The 21,509-nt window shown below is 40.5% G+C and overlaps 2 protein-coding genes and 1 pseudogene across 4 annotated transcripts in view; 2 read left to right on the top strand and 1 right to left on the bottom strand.

Moving 5' to 3' along the window:
- The window catches only part of UPP2 (uridine phosphorylase 2), a 41,038-nt gene that overhangs the window by 13,339 nt on the left and 6,190 nt on the right, over positions 1–21,509 (top strand). The window contains exons 3-6 of the mRNA XM_081582934.1: positions 994–1,152; positions 4,205–4,319; positions 11,673–11,882; positions 13,991–14,137. Of these exons, the coding sequence (XP_081439060.1) occupies positions 994–1,152; positions 4,205–4,319; positions 11,673–11,882; positions 13,991–14,137 (631 nt within the window). The remainder of the gene's footprint in view (positions 1–993; positions 1,153–4,204; positions 4,320–11,672; positions 11,883–13,990; positions 14,138–21,509) is intronic.
- LOC145542938 (large ribosomal subunit protein eL21 pseudogene) lies at positions 9,662–10,142 on the top strand (annotated as a pseudogene).
- CCDC148 (coiled-coil domain containing 148) overlaps positions 16,334–21,509 on the bottom strand; it is a 330,637-nt gene continuing 325,461 nt past the window's right edge. For all 3 annotated transcript variants that reach the window (XM_081582899.1, XM_081582900.1, XM_081582901.1), the window contains one exon: positions 16,334–16,624. In XM_081582899.1, the coding sequence (XP_081439025.1) occupies positions 16,522–16,624 (103 nt within the window). In that variant the 3' untranslated portion in view covers positions 16,334–16,521. The remainder of the gene's footprint in view (positions 16,625–21,509) is intronic.

The raw sequence follows: 21,509 nt of genomic DNA, 5'->3' as shown, positions 1-21,509 counted from the left end.
CTTTAACCACTATGTTTCCATATCTCTCTGACTCGGGGCTTTTTCAGACTCTGTGCACTTTACCACTCAGCTCAGATTCCAGAATGACTTTGCACCTGGTACCTTTCTGTGGACTATGCTTCACTGGGTCTCTGACACCTGCTGCCACTCATCATCCCACTGCTGAGCACAGGTCCCCACAAAGCTGGCTGCTCATCCACACTACACTTACGTCATGCCCATCCTGTCTCTGGCATCCACCTCTCCCAGCCCTGGGGCTGATATACCCCTAATAGGCTATTGCGCAAGCAATTACCAGACAGTTTTATTACTGTACTTTATTAGATTTGACACCCTTGACTGCAACACATATTGTAATTTCAAAGATGTTAAAATGTGAATGAATAAGACAAAAATAAAACCAAACCATTGGAAGTGATGAAATACCATACCGAGATTTTTAGTCTACGATGATAAGGCTTGTTCCATGAGGATCTGAATGAGAAGTTGGAAAGCCTTGTGCTTTCTTTTAAGTTTCATGTTAACATCGTGTATTTCACAATAAAAACATATGATTGGGAGGGTGGAGTCAGAAAACATACCTAAACTTGTCATTCTCCTATGGTTACTCTTATATTACTTATATTCCATGTCCTCAGAATTGCCATGTTAAGCCTGTACCCACTAATGCCCAACAACAGGCTGCCTATATAAACTTAAGATGTTGGTTGATGTTCACTGTGACAAAAATACCCACTCTAACAAAATCAACACTTATTTTGATTTTGTGATTATCTTTTTCTTTACTAATTAAGTACATCAAACTTTCTTTCTGGTTGCCTTATTTACCGGTTAATGATGCCAATTATTTAACTCATGAACATTAACCCAGAACATCGACACATATCCTTACGTATACAACTGAAAAACAAAATAACAACATTAAAGTTGAAAGATGACCCTTGCCTTTTATCTCAGATACTAAGGCGGGTAATTGTTTATTTTTATTATCAGTTTGTCTGTGTTGGTGGGAGCCCCAACAGAATGAAAGCATTTGCACTGTTAATGCACAAGGAGCTCAGATTGGAGGCCAGTGAAGAGGACATCAAGGATATCTGTGCTGGGACAGACAGATACTGTATGTACAAAATTGGCCCCGTGCTCTCCATCAGTGTAAGTACTCAATAGCTGCACGTCACGCAGTCATCACAAGCTAGCAAAAGAAAGCGACCTTCCAAATACAGGAGTTATTTTTCCTCTCCTTCTTTGCATTTTCACACAGTTAAATTAAGTGTCCAGGTGTGACATTCCTAGTTGGAAAAAGTCCTAGGGGCAGAAAATAACATTCTGTGCCACTTTGGTATACTTTATTAGTTACCACTAAGCTATGCAAGTTAGGGGGAAAAGCCTTCCAAGCATACTTCATCTCTTTAGTTTGTAACTGATTAATAAGCCACCAGCAATTTTTCTCCTCTATGTCTTATCCAACTTTGGGAATGTTGGGTTTTTAGTACACAGGGTCCAATTTTCAGGATTACCAAAGTGGTGCCATTTAACACTGTACTGCTGCTGCTGCTAAGTCACTTCAGTTGTGTCTGACTTTGTGTGACCCCATAGATGGCAGCCCACCAGGCTCCCCGTCCCTGGGATACTATATTAAGCTTGCTGAAAAGCTGCTAATGCATTTCTATGGAGATCTTGGAAATTGCTCTCCTGTATTTAGAACATGCTAACAGCTCTGGACACACAGTGTCCTGAGACAATATGAAAGTGGAATGAAAGTGGAATGACTTGCAATCTTAGGGAACACAAAGACTCTTTCCCTCTCGGACCCAGGATAGCATACACTTAGCCAAGTGTAAATGCATGTGCACCCAGCTTGCCTTCTAAGTGGGTCTCTCTGCCACAGGGCTGTTTTCTGAAACAACAGTTCTGAGGCTGTATATATCTAGACACTGAAGCCCCCATAAGGAGACAGTTAACCATGTCAGATGACAAGGGAAGAATCTACAACAGGGTGTGACAATTCTAAGGAGCTGCCTTATGTATGACTCCTGCACTAGGGGATAACTACTTTTCCTCAATCACTCTGGAGATGGAAGAATGGATGATCATGGTTGCAAGCCTGGACTGAAGAAGGGAAAACTATGCAACACTAGTGGAACAGCCAAGTTAATCTCTCCTCTGGGTCAAAACACATAAAACCTGCTTTGGACTCAAATGGGAGAAACGATTCATTCATGTATTTGTTTATCCAACAATTATAGAATATCTACATTAGAAAAAACTGAATACCCCCTGATCTTGGCATATTTTGTCTTACAAACTCTTGTTTGACTTTTAGACTACAACTCTTTGTCCTTTTTTGCACAATAAATGGGGAAGGACAAAAGGTAAAATTTATAAAAATGAGAAACTCTCATAAAAAAGTAGTAAAACTTCAGATATAAAAACAGCAGTGACTGATACTGTTGGCCTGTCAGAAAAAGAATTGAAATATGCATCATGCCCGAAGAGGTCAGCCGATTAGAAATGAGCCTCAGTAGGCAGAAAGAGGATTTCCAGTTGAGATCCCTTCTTTGAAAATTCTTCCTCACCAAAAGCTGCTGAGGTCTGGGTGTGTGTGTGTGTGTGTGTGTGTGTGTGTGTGTGTGTGTGTATGTGAAAGAGAGAGACAGAGAGAGAGTTCAGTAGAAATACACAAGCCTATTTGTCATTTTATCATCATGCCATATATAAAGTGATAATCATAAACCTATCAAGTATCTGATTTAGGAGGAACATAATAGATCAAATAATGGTTCATTCTTTGCATTTACAATTGAGGAAATGAGATTTAGAGGGTTTACTCATTAGTGGCAGAGCCCAGACTTGTTAATCTTGGACATACAATTAATACAGGTTTGATTCATGCCTCTAGGAGACTTACGATGCATTTGGAAGTCAGAACATGTTCCATGGCAACCAAAAATAGGAAGTCCAGAGGTTCAAAGTTTCCATAGTTTAATATTCTTGATGGTGAGAAAAAGGGAACTCAGGTGAAAATATTGTGCCCATGGCTGCAGTGGTTTTCCAGATTGGTTAATGAAGAACTAGTGGAACCCATCATCTAACTGCCAAGATGCCCCTTCTGCTTTTGCGCATACAAAGTCTTTGTGCCTGAGTAGAATGCTGAAGACCACATTTGACTCTCTGGCATCATGTTAGAAATGCAATAGAAACTGATTCTAAACTTAGCTCCATCTACCACAAATTCCAGCATGGAGGATCTTTCTGGAACATTACTAGAACATATTGTAAATGCCAAGAATGGCCAAATCCTCTAACCTGTGTTGATCTTTATTATATGACAATGATTCTACCCTTCCAAATGCTGAGGAAGACAGGGTTACAGTCATGATCTATAGCAACTTAATCAACAACTTAATCTCACCTACACATTTAGTATGGGCTTCCCAGGTGGCCCTAGTGGTCAACAACCCACCTGCCAATGCAGGAGACATACAAGATATGGGTGTGATCCCTGGGTCAGGAAGATCCCCTGGAGGAGGGCATGAGAACCCACTCCAGTATTCTTTCCTGGAGAATCCCAAGGACAGAGGAGCATCGTGGGCTACAGTCCATAGGGTTGCAAAGAGTCAGACACGACTGAAGTGACTTAGCAGGCATGCACACATTTAGTATATGTTCCAATTTTTAGGTGTAGGTATAACCCATATCTCTAACTTTGTACCTTTCAAAGCTCACCCAGAATTACCAGCAAATGAACATGGATGCATGAGAGCAATGAAATGGATTTACTCTTTCATTTAGTATGGTGGAAAAGGACTAAATGCATGGCAACCAAATCTATATTTCCTCGAAATCAAGTCAATCTTGCAAAAAGCTCTTTTTCAAAGACTCACTGTGTAAAGCCCAGAAATGGCACTGCCCTGACACACCAGTTCACCATGCTGTCTCCACCTTCTGCTCTTGACAATGAGGGTTGAACTCAGTTTAACTGGCAGGGAGATGCCTCTCTTTGATCATCACAGATGGACTCATCTATCAGCATGTCATGTGGGCGTCAGTTAGAGCTGACTTACGTTTTTCTCAGCTTTGGCAAAGTCATAATGATTATGTAAATTTATCTGCGGGCTGTTAACTTGTAATGAAGGAAGAAAATATGTCCTGTGCGTGTATCAGTCTGCAAGATGTATAATGACTTTCCCTTTTCTCTCCACAGCATGGCATGGGCATCCCCTCCATTTCTATTATGCTTCATGAACTCATTAAATTACTATACCATGCCCGGTGCTCTGACGTTACCATTATCAGGATCGGTACATCAGGGGGAATAGGTGAGATGAACTGATTTCTATACTATACTAGTAAATCCAAGTAGTGGTTCCATACAGGGTAGCTAGTTGCCAAAGCACATCAACATACTCAGAGCCCCACTGAAACCCAGATGGGCTGAAAAGTGTCAGGAGGCTGAGCTTGAGGCAATTTGGAAATTTAAACTTAGAAAAAACTAAAGGAATTTAAAGAAATGTGTGTGTGTGTGTGTATGCATATATATATGTATGTACATATATATGTATGTATAATCTTTCTCTTTTTACCTGCATGGAAACCTGGAGTGAGACATCACACTGCCTATTGCCCAGATAGGCTTAGGTGTTCTTAAGGGGAAGAGTGGAACAATTGCTAGGAAATTTGTTTTGAGGATAAGAGTAAGTTTCAAGGGTTAGCATAAATTTTGAAGCTTAAAAATTTTATAAGTGACAGAAATAATTGCTTTCAAGTGAAAAAAAATCACTAAGACTTGCCTCGTTTATCAGCCAAGTGAGAAGATGTCAATAGTTCTCAGGAAAACATTGTTTTTAGCTCACGTGAGTGACTACTCTTTACTTGGCTTGGTCTGGGTCTTTTCTACAAGGACATACCAGAAGACATCAGGCCAGACTGTTAGGGAAGAGTCGGGGGAGATGCTTCCAAAGTTTTTCTCAGTACCTCCCCTCCTCCCTTATTCCTCGGCTGGCCAGGCAACTGGTCAGGAGCCTTGTTTATATATCCACCCTGGGTTCAGGTAAAGTTCTGAGGAGACCTTCTTTTTCAGCCTTTTCCTCAGAAGCAGATCTTGTGAGAGGGTGATTCTACTATGTCAAGAAATGCAAACAGAGCAGGGCATTGTAACTGAAAAGGTTGGGTTGACAGAGTGACAGGACTGGATGGGAATTTGTTTTTTTTAAAGCTGGGAATTATTTTTAAAAAATTGGTCTTAGAATTACACAGGTGGCTAAGTCGTGCTTCACTGGAAACAAACATGTTCAAAAAAAATCATGTCCTTTCCACAGCTGTGGTACAAGAATAAAGTCCATCCAAGACCCTCACAGATGGATTAAAGGACATCTATGGATGTCCATTCGGAAAGAGAAGGAGAATGTTAGCAATCACTGTTAGAGCAGGCATCCTTCTGGATGGTTGTTTAGCCAATGTTATGCCAAATAGGCAACAGTAGGGAATGAGGCATTTGGGGATGAAATGGATAATGTTGTTATAAAAAGTGCTCAGAGTTCTTGAGTTGTGAGATACAAGGATCTGTCTGTGCAGCCCATGCCCATGCAGTGTACCATCCTGACCGCTGAGGTTTCCCTGTGATATCAGCAAGTGTCCAGTGTGGGCAAGGGACCCTACTGACCACCCAGCTTATGGTCATGGACTCTACGTGTTTTGCTTCATGATACATACATCCCTTGCAGCACATTGAAAGGCTATGAATTGTGGGAAATTAAAGTAATGTGCTGTTGTGGATATCTGTCATTTTGAAGTTCTGGTCTCATTAAGAATTCTTAGCTTATTGGTAAGATGTGTTTGTTTGTTTTGTCTTCAGAAACATTGATTTGGAGATGAGAAGGTGCAACTTGTTTTTTTCCCCCCTAATGTTTCCATTCTTTAGATGAGCCAACAAAACTTGATGATGATGAAGTACTTGAATAAATAGTAAATAGTACATTAGCCTTTAACTGCGATATGAATGTTCCAATGCATCTAAATATTAGGATGGCATGTGAATAACTTCATTATTGATGTCCACATTTTCAGTTTCCTTCTCAGTCACTTTCTTGTCTTTAGGACATTGTGAATAATTCAGGAAGCTACTTTTTTGATTTATTTAAAAAGTATCTGACCTACCAAGGTTCTATCATCATAGTCCACTTTGGGTCTCTACTTGGATTTTCTAAATTTACCACATGTTGACCCATGTTGGAATTTATTAAGAACCCAGAAGGATATGGCTAGGCACTATGGTAGGGATTTGTAATTTTTTTCTATACTAAGTCACATAATAAATATTTTAGGCTTTGCAGGCCATATGGTTTCTGTTGCAACATCTGAACTCTGCCATTAGTGTGGAAACAATCATTAAAATATGCAAATGAGTGAATGTGGCTGTGTTTCAATAAAACTCTATTTACAAAGATGGACTGGATCTGGCCCATGAGTTGTCATTTGCAGATCTCTGTCTATGGCATCTCTATGGAAACATTTCACTCATTCAATGAATTTTTACTGAGTGCTTATAATGTGTCATGGATCACAGCTTTGTTGTGGCAAAGGGGCTTGCATAACTCAATGAAGCTATAAGCCATTCCATGAAGGGCCACTCAAGATGGACATGTCATAGTGAAGAGTTCTGACAAAACGTGGTCCACTAGAGGAAGAAATGGCAACCCACTCCAGTATTCTTGCCATGAGAATACCATGAACAGTATGAAAAAGCGAAAAGATATGACACCAGAAGATGAGCCCTCCAGTTCAGAAGGTGTCCAATATACTACTGGGGAAGGGCAGAGGGCAACTACTATTAGTTCCAGAAAGAATTAGGTGGCTGGGCCAAAGTGGAAATGACACCCAGTTGTGGATATATCTGGTGGTGAAAGTGAAGTTCCATGCTGTGAAGAATAATATTGCATAGGAACCTGGAATGTTAGGTCTAAAAATCAAGGTAAATTGGAGGTGTTTAAGCAGGAGATGGCAAGACTGAACATCGACATCTTAGGAATCAGTGAACTAAAATGGAACAGAAAGGACGAATTTAATTCAGGTGACCATTATATCTACTACTGGGTGCAAGAATCCCTTAGAAGAAAGAGAGTAGCTCTCATAGTCAATGAAAGAGTCCAAAATGCAGTACTTGTGTGCAGCTTCAAAAATGACAGAATGATTTCGATTCATTTGTAGGCAAACCATTCAATATCACAGTAATCCAAGTTTGTGCTCCAACCACTGATGCCAAAGAAGCTGGAGTTGATTGGTGCTATGAAGACCTACAAGACCTTCTAGAACTTACACCAAAAAAAAAGATGCCTTTTTCGTCATAGAAGTATGGAATGAAAAGGTAGGAAGTCAAGAGATACCCAGAATAACAGGCAAATTTGATCTTGGAGTACAAAATGAAGCAGGGTAAATGCTAACAGAGTTTTTTCACAAGAAGATGCTGGTCACAGCATATTTCCCAATAACCCAAGAGACAGCTCTACACATGGACATCACCAGATGGTCAATACCGAAATTAATACCGAGATTGATATGTTCTTTGCAGCTGAAGATGGAGACGCTCTATACAGTTAGCAAAAAAAAAGACCTGGAGCTGACTGTGGCTAACATCATCAGTTCCTTATTGCAAAATTCAGGCTTAAATTGAAAAAAGTAGGGAGACCGACTAGGTCATTCAGGTATGACCTAAATCAAATCCCTTATGATTATACAGTGGAGATGATGAATAAATTCAAGGTATTAGATCTGGTAGATAGAATGCCTGAAGAACTATAGAAGGAAGTTTGTAACACAGTACAGGAGGTGGTGACCAAAACTATCCTAAAGAGAAAGAAATGCAAGAAGGCAAAGTGGTTGTCTGAGAAAGCTTTGCAAATAGCTGAGGAAAAAAGAGAAGCAAAAGGCAAGGGAGAAAGGGAAAGATATACCCAACTGAATGCAGAGTTCCAGAGAATAGCAAGGAAAGATAAGAATGCCTTCTTAAATGAACAATGCAAAGAAATAGAGGAAAACAATAGGATGGAAAAGACTAGAGATCTCTTCAAGGAAATTGGAGATATCAAGGAAACATTTCATGCAAGGATGAAAAGTGAAAGTGAAAGTCGCTCAGTCCTGTCGGACTCTTAGTGACCCCATGGACTATAGTCTGCTAGGCTCCTCTGTCCATGGAATTCTCCAGGTAAGAATACTGGAGTGGATTGTCATTCTCTTCTCCAGAGGATCTTTCTGACCCAGGGATCGAACCTGGGTCTCCTGCATTGCAGGCAGATTCTTTACCAACTGAACCACTATGATAAAAGACAGAAATGGTAAGGACCTAACAGAAGCAGAAGAGATTAAGAAGTGGCAAGAATATACAGAAGAACTATACAAAAAAGGTCTTAATGACCTAGATAATCATGATAGTGTGGTTATTCACCTAAAGCGGAACATCTAGGAATGTGAAATGTGATGTCAAATGGGCCTTAGGAAGCATCACTATGAACAAAGCTAGTGGAGGTGACGGAATTCCTGCTGAGCTATTTAAAATTCTAAACGATGATGCTGTTAAAGTGCTGCACTCAGTATGTCAGCAAATTTGGAAAACTTAGCAGTGGCCACAGGACTGGAAAATGTCAGGTTTCCTTTCAATTTGAAAGAAGAGCAATACTAAAGAATGTTCAAACTACCATACAATTGAGCTTATTTCACATGCTAGCAAGATTATACTCCAAATCCTTCAAGCTAGGCTTCAGTAGGAGGTGAACTGAGAACTTCCAGGTTTACAAGCTGGATTTTGAAGAGGCAGAGGAACCAGAGATCAACTTGCCAACATTCATTGGATCATGGAGAAAGCAAGGTAGTTCCAGGAAAACATCTACCTCTGCTTTATTGACTCCACTAAAGCCTTTGACTGTGTGGATCACACCAAACTGTGGAAAACTCTTGAAGAGACAGGAGTACCAGACCACTTTACCTGTCTCTTGAGAAAACTGTATGGGGGTCAAGAAATAACAGTCAGAACTGGACATGAAACAAAAGACTGGTTCCAAATTATGAAAGCAGTATGACAAGGCTGTATATTGTCACCTTGCTTATTTAACTGTTATGCAGAGTATATCATGCAAAATGGTGAGTTGGATGAATCACAAGCTATAATCAAGACTGCCAGGAGAAATATCAGTAACCTTAGATATGCAGATGATACCACTCTAAAGGCAGAAAATGAAGAGGAACTAAAGAGCCTCTTGATGAGGGTGAAAGAAAAGAGTGGAAAAGCTGGCTTGAAACTCAACATTCAAAAAATTAAGATCATGGCATCCAATCCCATCACTTCATGGCAAATAGAAGGGGGAAAACTGGAAACAGTGTCAGATTTTATTTTCTTGTGCTCCAAAATCACTGCAGATAGTGACTGCAGCCATGAAATAAAAAGACGCTTGCTTCTTGGAAAGAAAGCTGTGACAAACCTAGACAGCATATTAAAAAGCAGAGACATCACTTTGCCAACAACGGTTCATATAGTCAAAGCTATGGTTTTTCCAGTAGTCATGTATGGATGTGAGAGTTGGACTATAAAGAAGGTTGAGCGCTGAAACTGAAGCTTTCAAATTGTGGTGCTGGCCTTTCGGCTGGAACCGCCACCTTCCAGTAATTCACCAAAATGACCAACACAAAGGGAAAGAGGAGGGGCACCCACTACATGTTCCCTAGGCCTTTCAGAAAACATGGAGTTGTTCCTTTGGCCACATACATACATAGCTACAAGAAGGATAATATCGTGGTTATCAAGGGAATGGGTACTGTTGAAAAAGGAATGCCCCGCAAATGTTACCATGGCAAAACTGGGAGAGTCTACAATGTTACCCAGCATGCTGTTGGCATCACTGTAAACAAACAAGGGCAAGATTCTTGCCAAGAGAATTAATGTGCACATAGAGCATATTAAGCAGTCTAAGAGCTGAGATAGCTTCCTGAAACATGTGAAGGAAAATGATCAGAAAAAGAAGGAAGCCAAAGAGAAAGGGACTTGGGTTCAGCTGAAGCTCCAGCCTGCTCTACCCAGAGAAGTACACTTCGTGAGGACCAATGGAAAGGAACCCGAACTGTTGGAGCCCATTCTCTATGAATTCATAGCCTGATGGGTGTAAAAATAAAGACCTGGACTGTAAAAAAAAAAAAAAATTATGGCACTGGAGAAGACTCTTAAGTGTCACTTGAACTGCAAGGAGATCAAACAAGTCAATCCTAAAGGAAATCAATTCTGAATATTCATTGGAAGGACTGCTGCTGAAACTGAAGCTCCAGTACTTTGGCCACCTGATTTGAAGAGTTGACTCATTGGAAAAGTCCCTGATGCTTGGAAAGATTGAAGCCAAAAGGAGAAGGGAGTGGCAGAGGATGAGATGGTTAGATCACATCATCAACTCAATGGACATGAATTTGAGCAAACTCTGGAACATAGTGAAGGACAGAGAGCCTGGTGTGCTGCAGTCCATGGGGTTACAAAGAGCTGGACTCTTCGTGACTTAATAACAACAAAACCTATAATGTGATAGGCATAATACTACCAAGGAGAAAACAGAGGACAAATACTGCTCTTGCCTTTATAGAGCCTATGTTTTATCAGGACAACAGACAAACAAATGAGGAATTACAAAAAGTATAATGAATCTTAGGACAGAGAGAACCTAGTGAAGAAAGTGTTGGTCACTCAGTCATGTCCAACTGTCTGTGACCCCATGGACTATAGCCTGCTAGGCTCCTCTGTCCATGGGATTTCCCAGGCAAGAATACTGGAGTGGGTTTGCCATTTCCTTCTCCAGGGGATCTTCCCAACCCAGGGATCAAACCCAGGTCTCCTGCATTATAGGTGGATTCTTTACCATCTGAGCCACCAGGGAAAGCCTTCCTGGGGAAATTGAATGTAATCTATCTGTGTGACCTTTTAGACCTCCCCATACTCCACTGTGGATTCAGGTCTTTTGAAGGAAGTGATTTAAGTTGACACTTGAAGAACGAGTTGGAGTTAGTCTGATGAAAGTGCATGGGGGAGATGAGAGAGCGCATCAGGCCAGGGGAGTAACAGTTGACAGAAAATAGTTTCTCAAGTCCCAGAGACTTGAGTTCCTGAGTCCCAGGAGCAAACAAGACTTTGTAGCAATGGAAGGTCAGACAAGAGGCCTAATTTATATGGGGTGGGAGAGGGGAGGAGGGAATGGATGTGATGAAGATCAAATGCAAGAGAGGACAGTGATGCAAAGAAATTATAGTAATCAAAGAGTTGCAGAGAAGATTAAATATCAAGTAGTCACATCACTTTATGAAGACTACTTGCTGGCAGGCTCATTTAGTTTATTCCTGACCTAATTTATTCAAATTTGAACCCGAAGGCCAACACTAATTTGCATGTCCAAGAGTCATGTTTATCTTGAAATCTAAACCCCATCACATTGTAAATGTGAATCTGGAAAGACAGCAAATGTAAATGCCTGTTTGGAATGTTATTATTAATTGCATTTGGAAAAGAAAATAATTTAAAACTTGAAAATCCAGAGAATCATTAGCAACTAGCATTAATTAATGCTGGAAGAAGATATTATATACTATGTGCCACAAGTCAACTCTAAGTGACATTCTTCTGTAACCACCTATTTATTCCCACACTGCAGGGATTGCACCAGGATCTGTTGTAATAACAGATGAAGCTGTAGACTCCTTCTTTAAGCCCCAGTTTGAACAGGTAATCTTGGATAACATTGTCACCAGAAGTACTGAACTTGACAAAGAACTGGCTGAGGAACTATTCAACTGTAGCAAAGAAATTTCCAACTTCCCAACCCTCATTGGACATACGATGTGTACCTATGATTTTTATGAAGGTGAGAAGAATTTATAAACTGTAAAGCAGCAGCAAATTACCAGCAATACTTTGTTATTCAAACCTATAATTTATATTAAAAACTTCACCATAGAGAATTAATAGGTGGGGATTTAAGAAGGCACTGAAACAGCCTTTTCAACTTACTAAAGTAAAGGAATGTGAGGACATAATAAGCAGAAGAGAGAAACACATAATGAATTTATTTTGAGAGTGGGTTTAATCCTCCAAGAACAAATTGGATATTCTATGCAATTAGTGAGGTTAGCAAAATCTTATCTCTGTTTGTACCTTTAATTTAAACTGGAGAAAGGGGATACACTTCTATGCTTCTGCCATTTTGAGGTACATTCACCTGTATCTTGAAAAGGAGCAGGTACCTAGTAAAGAGTGGGAACCAGGAAATCAGGAGAAATATTTGGAGGAGGAAATCCTGAAGGGACGGAGTAGTCTCAGATCAGTTCTCTTCTCTCTCAGCCATGAGTAAAAGGTCCTCAAATCAAGTTTAGGAACAAATTGAAGGTGACTTTCAAGTAGCAGTTCTTGCTACAAGGGGTGGGGGGCCAGGAGAAAAATTGCTCTGGGAAAGATCCTGCTCATTCCACAGGAAAGAATCTAACCAGGATTGGTACCATTCCTTGGAGGGCATTCTAGAAATCTTGTAGTATAGCTGTGTCTGAGTATGTTCATCAAACCACATATTACTTCATTTTTAATTATTTTTCTGTTCCCTTTGGATCAAACTTAAAGTATTACATTGAATTATAAACAATTATGTATGAAGATACATTATATTATCTATACTGGTTACTTCAGGTTAGCAAATGTGTTGTCACAACATACGTGTTGTGACATAGGAGGTGCTTTGGGTCTGATAGGGTAAAGACTCCCATCTCAGGCCACTGGCCCCTTCATTGGGAGGGTCACCAATGAGTTTAAGCCAGAGCTTGCAAAGACCACATGTAGGAGTCAAAGTTTCTTTGGGCTGCACAGTATTTTTAAAGTGTGAATTATTTTGCCAACATTTATACGTTCTGGATATTTCATTTTAATAACATACTATTAAAAATATAAAATAATTTAGGCACAGCCACCCTGGCAAGTCACATCTGGGCTGCATTCATTGAAGGTGAGGTGAGGCTGCTCCCTTCCCACCAGGCACACCTCATTGACATTACCTGCTTGACTTGTGGGACATCTGAGTTTAGATTGGTTCATTAGTGGTGTTAGCAGGCAGCTCCAAGGAGTGCAGGAGGAGAAGTAGGGAGAATAGAAATAGCATGAAAGATAAAGGAAAGGGAAAAAAGGAGAGGAAAAGGAGACAAAAAAAGAGAATTGTGCAAGATAGATAACAGTGTATACTGGCCTTCCTGCTTCAACAGGACACCCTTGGAAATAGGACCCAGTGAAGTCTATTCCCAGCGCATGCTCAGTGGAGGAGTCATAGCCTCTGCCTTTTCTCCAGTCCCTTCTGGCCCCATTAGCAGGTGCAGGTGGAATTAAGTGCTAAATAAAAACTGAGAGCATCCTATAAGGGAAAAACGTTATCACAAAAGGCTAGCGTGCAGCCTGGGGTATGTGGCAGGGAACAGGGTTGACAAATCAACAGTCTGAATGTAGTTACCATAGTCATGATGGTCAGAGGCAACTACAACATCCAAACCACCCTCCTGATCCTCAAGTAGCTTAGGATCATCACTGGAGCTTGGAGCATTTTATCCTTCCGCAGCAACTGTTTCTGGGCCATCTGCCAGTCACAGGAGCAACCTGAGATTTTCCTCAAAGGGCAGATCTTCCAGCGACCCTCCAGATCCTGCCATCCCTAGGAACAGTGCTGGCTGCTGAGGCCACTCAGTGGTTACTTGTCCCAGAGTTGGAGAGCTCAATGCCATGGAGACCCCACTCTATGTGAGATGCTTGAGCTAGTCACAATCTTGCCTCATGTCCTCTGGGAGTATGATTCAGATGGCTAGATTTATCTTACCTGGGGTGCAGGCCCACAGGTTAGAGTTAGCCACAGAGCCCTTGGTTTGATAGCAAGCCTCTTAGTGATGCCACAGAGACTGTAGTAGGACATCAAGTCGCTAAGCATTCTCCATTCTCTTTCAGGCCAGGGTCGACTAGATGGAGCACTGTGCTCTTTTTCCAGAGAAAAAGGTTTAGATTACTTGAAGAGAGCATATAATGCCGGCGTTAGAAATATCGAAATGGAATCTACGGTGTTTGCAGCCATGTGTAGACTTTGTGGTCTAAAAGGTAAGACTTTCATGAATGCCTAGGGTCAAGTTCTCTTCTTTCATGAAGTTATTTTCACACTTCAGGAGAAGGAAAAGGAATTCAGCTATATATTACTTTGGGTTGAAAGCATGATTATGTCATAATATCTTGTGAGTGGGCAGGGCATTATTCCTATTTTGCAAATGAGGAAACTAAACCTTAAGGGTCAAAACTGAGTTGCCCACGATCACTAGATAGTGGGTTATGTAGCCAAGACTTGACAGCAAGTTCAATTTTCTTCATCCTGATAGTGATGCTGTTTTCTACTACAATTGAATTTACTGAGACATGACACAAATAACATATCCCTAAAATAGTCCATCAAAGGACAAAACATCAATGGAGCAAGGTGTTCTTAGAGTTAATTTACACACGTTTTTGCTTTTCCCACCCTTTTATTTTGAAAAAAAATCCAGAATACAGAAAAACTAAAAGAATAGTATAATACTTAGGTACCCTTTACCAAAATTCAAGTTTTTAGTATTTTCACGTTTGTGCATCCTCTCTAAATATATATGTATGTGTGAATGTATATATGTGTGTATGCATATATATATATATATATATATATATACACACACACATCTATTTGGTTTTTTCTGAATCATTATAAATAAATTATAAATATCATGCCACTTAACTTTTGTACCTCAATATCAATTCCTAAGAATAAGGATGTTCTCCTAATGTCCCTAATACAATTATCAAACAAGAAAAACTAAGAAAAGTAAAAATCATTTCATAACATCATTTAACATCCATTCCATATTTAAATTTTCTGATTGTCCTAAGAATATCTTTAAAAAGTACTTTAATCCAGTATTGAATTAACTTTATATGCTGTATTGCTTGGTTATTGTATCTCTATATTTTTACAACTAGAATAGTCTCCCTGCTTTTCTTTTTTTCCTGGGACTGTGATTTTTTTGAAAAGTCCAGGCTGCTATCCTGGAGCACACCCATGTTCTAGATTTGTCTGCACACATCATTTCAGGGTTTCGCTTGTGCATTTACACTGGATATTTCCTGTAAAGCAGAAGCAAAATCCAGGGGCTTGATTAGAGTCAGCTACGTGGCAAGAAGATTTCATAGTAATGTAAACGATGTACATTAGCTTCCCTTGTTCCATATCAGGGAGGAGTAAGGTGGAGATATTCCACCATCAGTAATTTTGAGTTGCATCACTTGGTTCAAGTGGTAACTGCCATCTCTCTCCAATGAAAAATTAATGCTTTGTAAAAAAAATTCTCTTTGTAAGTAACAAGTAACCTCGGGGATGATAATTTGGCATTTTGATGATTTTTATTTTCTAATTCCATCATTCCTCCTACATTTATTAGCTGGTGTTTTTTTAAAAAGAGGCTTTCTAATAAAAATAAATAAATAAAAAGAGGCTTTCTTTCTCACACTCCTCTCTCTCTCTTTTTGGTGACAGGGTTGTTTTGCTGATTTTGTTCAAAGCAGTGTGTTATATACAGCTTCTGTCATTATTCTTTTAGATACTCAAATTATTCCAAAATTGGCCAGGAAGAGTCTCTTCTAGCACACTCTTTTGTCCTTTTTTGACATAATCCTCTTAGCTCTTAGGCATCACTTGCATTGTCTTTGCCTCAGGTCTGGAATCATCCATTTCTCCAAGAAGCTCTACTTCTTTGGTGGAGAATGGCATTATGAAGCCAAATATGGATGTGGCATGCATTTTTATTTCGGGTGAAATTATTCCAATAGAACCACTAACCTTTGACCAATACCAAGAAAACCTATTGAAGTAAAACATGATTTTCACAAAAATTAATCAATATAACTATTCTTTTTGATTTTAAATTATTTTCATACTCATTTCCTAGATTAAAAAAATCAAGCTTAACTGAAGGAAAAGGTAAAGCTTCAAAGTTAGTTAAATATTGTATATTAACTTGGCTATGAAAGCCTCAGATCTAAAGCTAAATGCTGCTGCTGCTGCTAAGTCGCTTCAGTCGTGTCCGACTCTGTGCGACCCCATAGACGGCAGCCCACCAGGCTCCCCCGTCCCTGGGATTATCCAGGCAAGAACACTGGAGTGGGTTGCCATTGCCTTCTCTGCTAAAGCTAAATAGCATCATCTAAAATAATATTTTTGAGTGGCAAGCAGTCCCCAAATATGAATAACTATATTCAAGAAAACATTGGAGCAACTTTTTTTTTTAAGAATGCCTAGGTTTATTTTTCACATGGCAATTATCTTTTTTCATAAGAGTCCATAAAAAATGTCATCTATTCAAATGTGTTTTATAGCATGCCTACTGAGTGCATGGCACAATACAAGGAGCCTGGTTTTTAAATCAGATTTTTGGCTGATAAGATTTGTCTCAATCATTGTCTTCCTAAAGAAAGAATGACTTTCTCCTATGCATCAGTTGGTTTCCTGAGCACCCAGACAGTATGGACACAGCAGAGGATGACACAGAATCTCTGCCCTTGAGGAGTCTAGAGGGGAGAGAAATAACAACAAAGAGTTATCTATAACAATATAGTAGTGTGTTAGATGCTGAGGAGCATGATGGCGAAAAAATAAGGCAGGGAAAGGGCACAGGGACAACCAAGGTAGGGAGGAAAACCATAAATTAAAATAGGGAAGGGTGCATGGAGAAGGTGCCATTTAGGAAAATGCCACATGGGCGTCTGGGCAAAACAGTCTGGGAAATGCAAATCTAAAACTGACAAGCAGGAGTATTCAGAGTGTGCTGGACACACAGGGAGACCAGTGTGTCTGGAGGGCAGTGACAGCAGTGGAGAGGGTAGGGGATGGAGTGAATGAGGACTGTGTGGTCCCCATGAGAGCTGTGACTTTCACTCTGAGCAACATGAGAAGCTGTTGGAGGCCTTTGAATGGAGAAGTGATGGGCTCTGGGCTTGCCTTTGAACAGAAGCACACTGGCTGCTGATCTGGGAAGAGCCTACTGGGGTCCATGGCAGAAGCAGGGAGAAAGGAGGGCTGATACCATAGTCTAGGGAGATATGAACAGTAGTCGAGAAAGTGAGAAGAAATCATGCTAGATATAGCTTGAAAGCAAACTCAACAAGATTTGTTGGCAATGTGATGTGAATTTGGAGAGAAACACAAGAGTAAAGATCAACTCCCAGGCTTTGGGCCTGAACAGCTGGAAGGATGGAGTTATCACAATTGGGACAGAGGAAATTGGGTGGGGCTTTGGGGGTACTGTGAAAGTGAAAGTTGCTCAGTCGTGTCTGACTCTTTGCGACCCCCTGGACTATACAGTCCACGGAATTCTCCAGGCCAGAATACTGGAATGGGTAGCCTTTCCCTTCTCCAGGGTATCTTCCCAACCCAGGGATCGAACCCAGGTCTCCCACATCGCAGGCAGATTCTTTACCAGCTGATCCAAGCCACAAGGGAAGCCCAGGAATACTGGAGTGAGTAGCCTATCCCTTCTCCAGTGGATCTTCCTGACCCAGGAATTGAACCAGGGTCTCCTGCATTACAGGCAGATTCTTTACCAACTGAGCTATCAGGGAAGTCCTGGGGGTACGGTAGTAGACATCAAACAGAGGTTAAATAAGCAGGTGGGTGTATCAATCTTGAGTTTAGATGTGAAGCTTGGACTGGAGAAGTAAAGAAAGAAAGAAAGTTGTAAGTTGACAACATGTAGGTAACATTTAAAGTCCTGCAATGAATGAGATGACAAAGCAAATCAATGTAGAAACAGATGAAAAAGTTAGGGCAGGTGAGGGAGATCTAGCAGAAACTAAGGAGGAGGGGTCAGTGCAATTGACAGAACACCTGGAGAGTCTAGTGTCCGGAACCAAAGAAGAAATCTTCAAAGAAGCAAAGAATTATAGCCCAATAATGACTTACTTGATCACAGGTAGAATTTTAATTCTAGTATTTGTCCTTATTGTCACCTAATTTTATACACAAAGCTACAAACAAAATGTATGTGGTAACATTTCTAAAAGCACATCTTAGAAAGAAGTTGTAGGTCACAAGAAGAGATTAATTGTAGAACCATTACTCTCATCGCAGAATGAATGCACACACAAATCCTTGTAACATGTGAGTGAAGGATGCAATTGCATCCTTGTCCTCTTTAGAAGGCCATCATTAATACCCACTTTTAGGGAGCTTTTTCATCTGGTTTCTACATTGATTTGCTTTGTCATCTCATTCATTGCAGGACTTTAAATGCTACCTACATGTTGTTAACTTAATATCCACTTTCAATAACGTCTGCTTTTTTTCCACAAGTTAATGAGGGTGGGAGCCCTAGCTGGGAGCAACTCGCCCTTCCCTGAGCAGCAGCCCAACCAGCACATGACCTGCAGGAACACCTGGATTCAGATTATTTCTGCTCCAGGAAATGTTTCTTCACATTTCTTTCTTATGGAAATAGCAAGTGGTCACTTGAGTCACAGCTCCATCTAATATGCAAATGGAGGAAAATTTGGTAACCAGTTTAGTCAAACACAGCATGCCAGGCCACGAACTGCTGCCCTGAGGTAAATTTGGTGATGACCATCAGTTCTTTCTTAAGAGGCAGTCAGAGAGAGTTCTAGGCTTGTGAACACTGGACCCAAGTCTTTCTCTCTTTGAAATGTTGCCAAAACCTCAGAGAAGTTACTCTGAGAGAATTTTTGCCCTTGCCACAAGTCCTTGTGACCTTGCTCTCTCTGCCACCTGCAGGTATCCCCCTTCACACTTTCCTCTCTAGCTTGCTCTAGTTCCTGCCCTCTGCTGTGTTTTCCCTTTTCTGCTGCTATTGAAGCTGTCGGTAGCTGACTTCAGCCTGCCAATAGCTGTCTTCTAGGCCACTGATGAAGCCTTTTCCTTCAGCAGATCCCTTCTGGGCTGCCAACATTCACACTAAAGGTTGTATCTGTCAGTATGTAATTCTGTAGTTCTTGGGAGTATTTCTGTCCAAATTTCTTCCTGGTGACAGGGACTCTTTATCTCCCTCAGACACCACTGTTTCCAAAGATGAATTCTTGGTACAGGAAGATCAACCCCTGGAAGGTCAACCACCAAGGACACAGACCAAAACCCCATGCATATGATTCTGCCATGTTCCCATCTTTCATCCCCACTTCATTATATCCTTCCCCGAACACAGTGACACTTGGAAAAGCTCTGTGTGAGCTGGAAGAGCTTCATTTGGGGAAGGGCTGCGAGAGCCTTCACAAGTGGCTGCTTTAACATACTTTTCAGGGAATACCAATGGTAAGCAACACTGGAAAATATGTTTCATCTGGCACCAAAAGCTCAAGACTCCCAGGCCTATTCCCCCTCCCTCTCCATCTTGCTCCCACTGTCAGCAAAGACCTATTCCCCATGTGTCTCCAAATGGTCTTCTCTAATGGCCTTTTACATCCCTTTAGTAGTACTAGATGACTGGCTTCAACTAAGGCAATGATGCCTAATGGTTTCAGCTTATAAATAATATTTTATTTAAACAAGAGTCTTCTAGAGGATCATTGTTCTAACTCAGAGGAGTCACTCATTGAGTATCAGTTCAGTTCAGTCGCTCAGTCGTGTCCGACTCTTTGCGACCCCGTGAACTGCAGTAGGCCAGGCCTCCCTGTCCATCACCAACTCCCTGAGTCCACCCAAACCCATGTCCATTGAGTTGGTGATGCCATCCAGCCATCTCATCCTCTGTCGCCCCCTTCTCCTCCTGTCCTCAATCTTTCCCAGCATCAGGGTCTTTTCCAGTGAGTCAGCTCTTCGCATGAGGTAGCCAAAGTATTGGAGTTTGAGCTTCAACATCAGTTCTTCCAATGAACACCTGGGACTGATCTCCTTTAGGACGGACTGGTTGGATCTCCTTGCAGTCCAGGGGACTCTGAAGAGTCTTCTCCAACACTACAGTTCAAAAGCATCAATTCTTCGGTGCTCAGCTTTCTTCACAGTCCAACTCTCACATCCATACATGACTACTGGAAAAACCATAGCCTTGACTAGACAGACCTTTGTTGGCAAAGTAATGTCTCTGCTTTTTAATATGCTGTCTAGGTTGATCATAACTTTCCTTCCAAGGAGTAAGCGTCTTTTAATTTCATTGCTGCAATCACCATCTGCAGTGATTTTGGAGGCCAGAAAAATAAAGTCAGCCACTGTTTCCACTGTTTCCCCATCTATCTGCCATGAAGTGATGGGATCGGATGCCATGATCTTAGTTTTCGGAATGTTGAGCTTTAAGCCAACTTTTTCACTCTCCTCTTTCACACTTTCACTGAGTATGGACTAGTGCAAAAACAGATCTTTCTGCATTCACCAGAACAAGGAGATCCTGGGACCCCATGGACTGGCACTTCTTATCTTTACGATTCATGTAAGATCTCACTTACATTAAGTGACATAATTCTCACATTTTGCATGACTACCTAAACTAAACTCACTCCCATTCATTCTACTTACTTACTCATTCACTCTTTCTACCTCATTTCTCTGTATCATATTTACCACTATACCAAACTACATTTCTTGTTTCTTTATATAGTAACTTACATATAATTTTGCATGTATTAATACATGAAGATACATATTTAGCATCTCTCTCCATTACAGTATAAGTAGTACAAGAACAGGAACGCTGTTTGTCATTTTCTTGCTATATCTTTAGCACTTAGAATAATATCTGTATATGGTCTTTCAATAAATATTTGCTAAATGAATAAAAAGAATGACTAGTCAACCTCTATAGACCATAGAAGATAGCTATAACAAACTCACTGGTTCTTCGTTATTCAGCTACAATTTATGGCTCAGGATTGTCTAAAGGACTCTGGAATGCCTCATACTTGTCCCAGTAGGAAGTGGCAAAACCTGACAAGGTTAAGCATCCTTTTTCTATAAGGTTCATATAATACTTCTATATCTCCTAATATCTGATAGATGGACAAACTACTTGAAATGGAGTCATAGACACCTCTACATCACCGTTGTTATCCTGATCTCATTACGCTGAAAAAGAATAGTGGGAGTCCATTGTTGCCTTAACAAAGATTTAAGTGAGAGAAATAGTGGTCTTCACAGAATTATTCTAACTTGAAAGCCTGAACCTTCAGAACCATGTAAACCCACTGTACAATGCTGTATAAATATATTCATCTATGGTTGTATAATATGCACACATCTTTCCATCTCTTAAAACAAAATCGACGTTAATTAAACCCCTAACATTCTGGTTAAAGATGATAATCCTTTTGCACTGGGAACTTGTGATAAGTATGTTCAGTTTTTATCCATCTTTAAAAGACAGTGCTGGCTGCCTTTTGACAGATGCTTGCTTGCATGACAATATATGAAACCTAGTATTTATCCAAGATTAGGTTTACTTAAATCTTCTTTGTCTTT

Source organism: Giraffa tippelskirchi, chromosome 3 (assembly GCF_054371585.1).
Source record: "Giraffa tippelskirchi isolate mGirTip1 chromosome 3, T2T-mGirTip1v1.2.pri, whole genome shotgun sequence".
Classification (NCBI taxonomy): Eukaryota; Metazoa; Chordata; class Mammalia; order Artiodactyla; family Giraffidae; genus Giraffa; species Giraffa tippelskirchi.
Note: the sequence above shows the minus strand (reverse complement) of the source record. Positions and strands in the feature narration are given on the sequence as shown.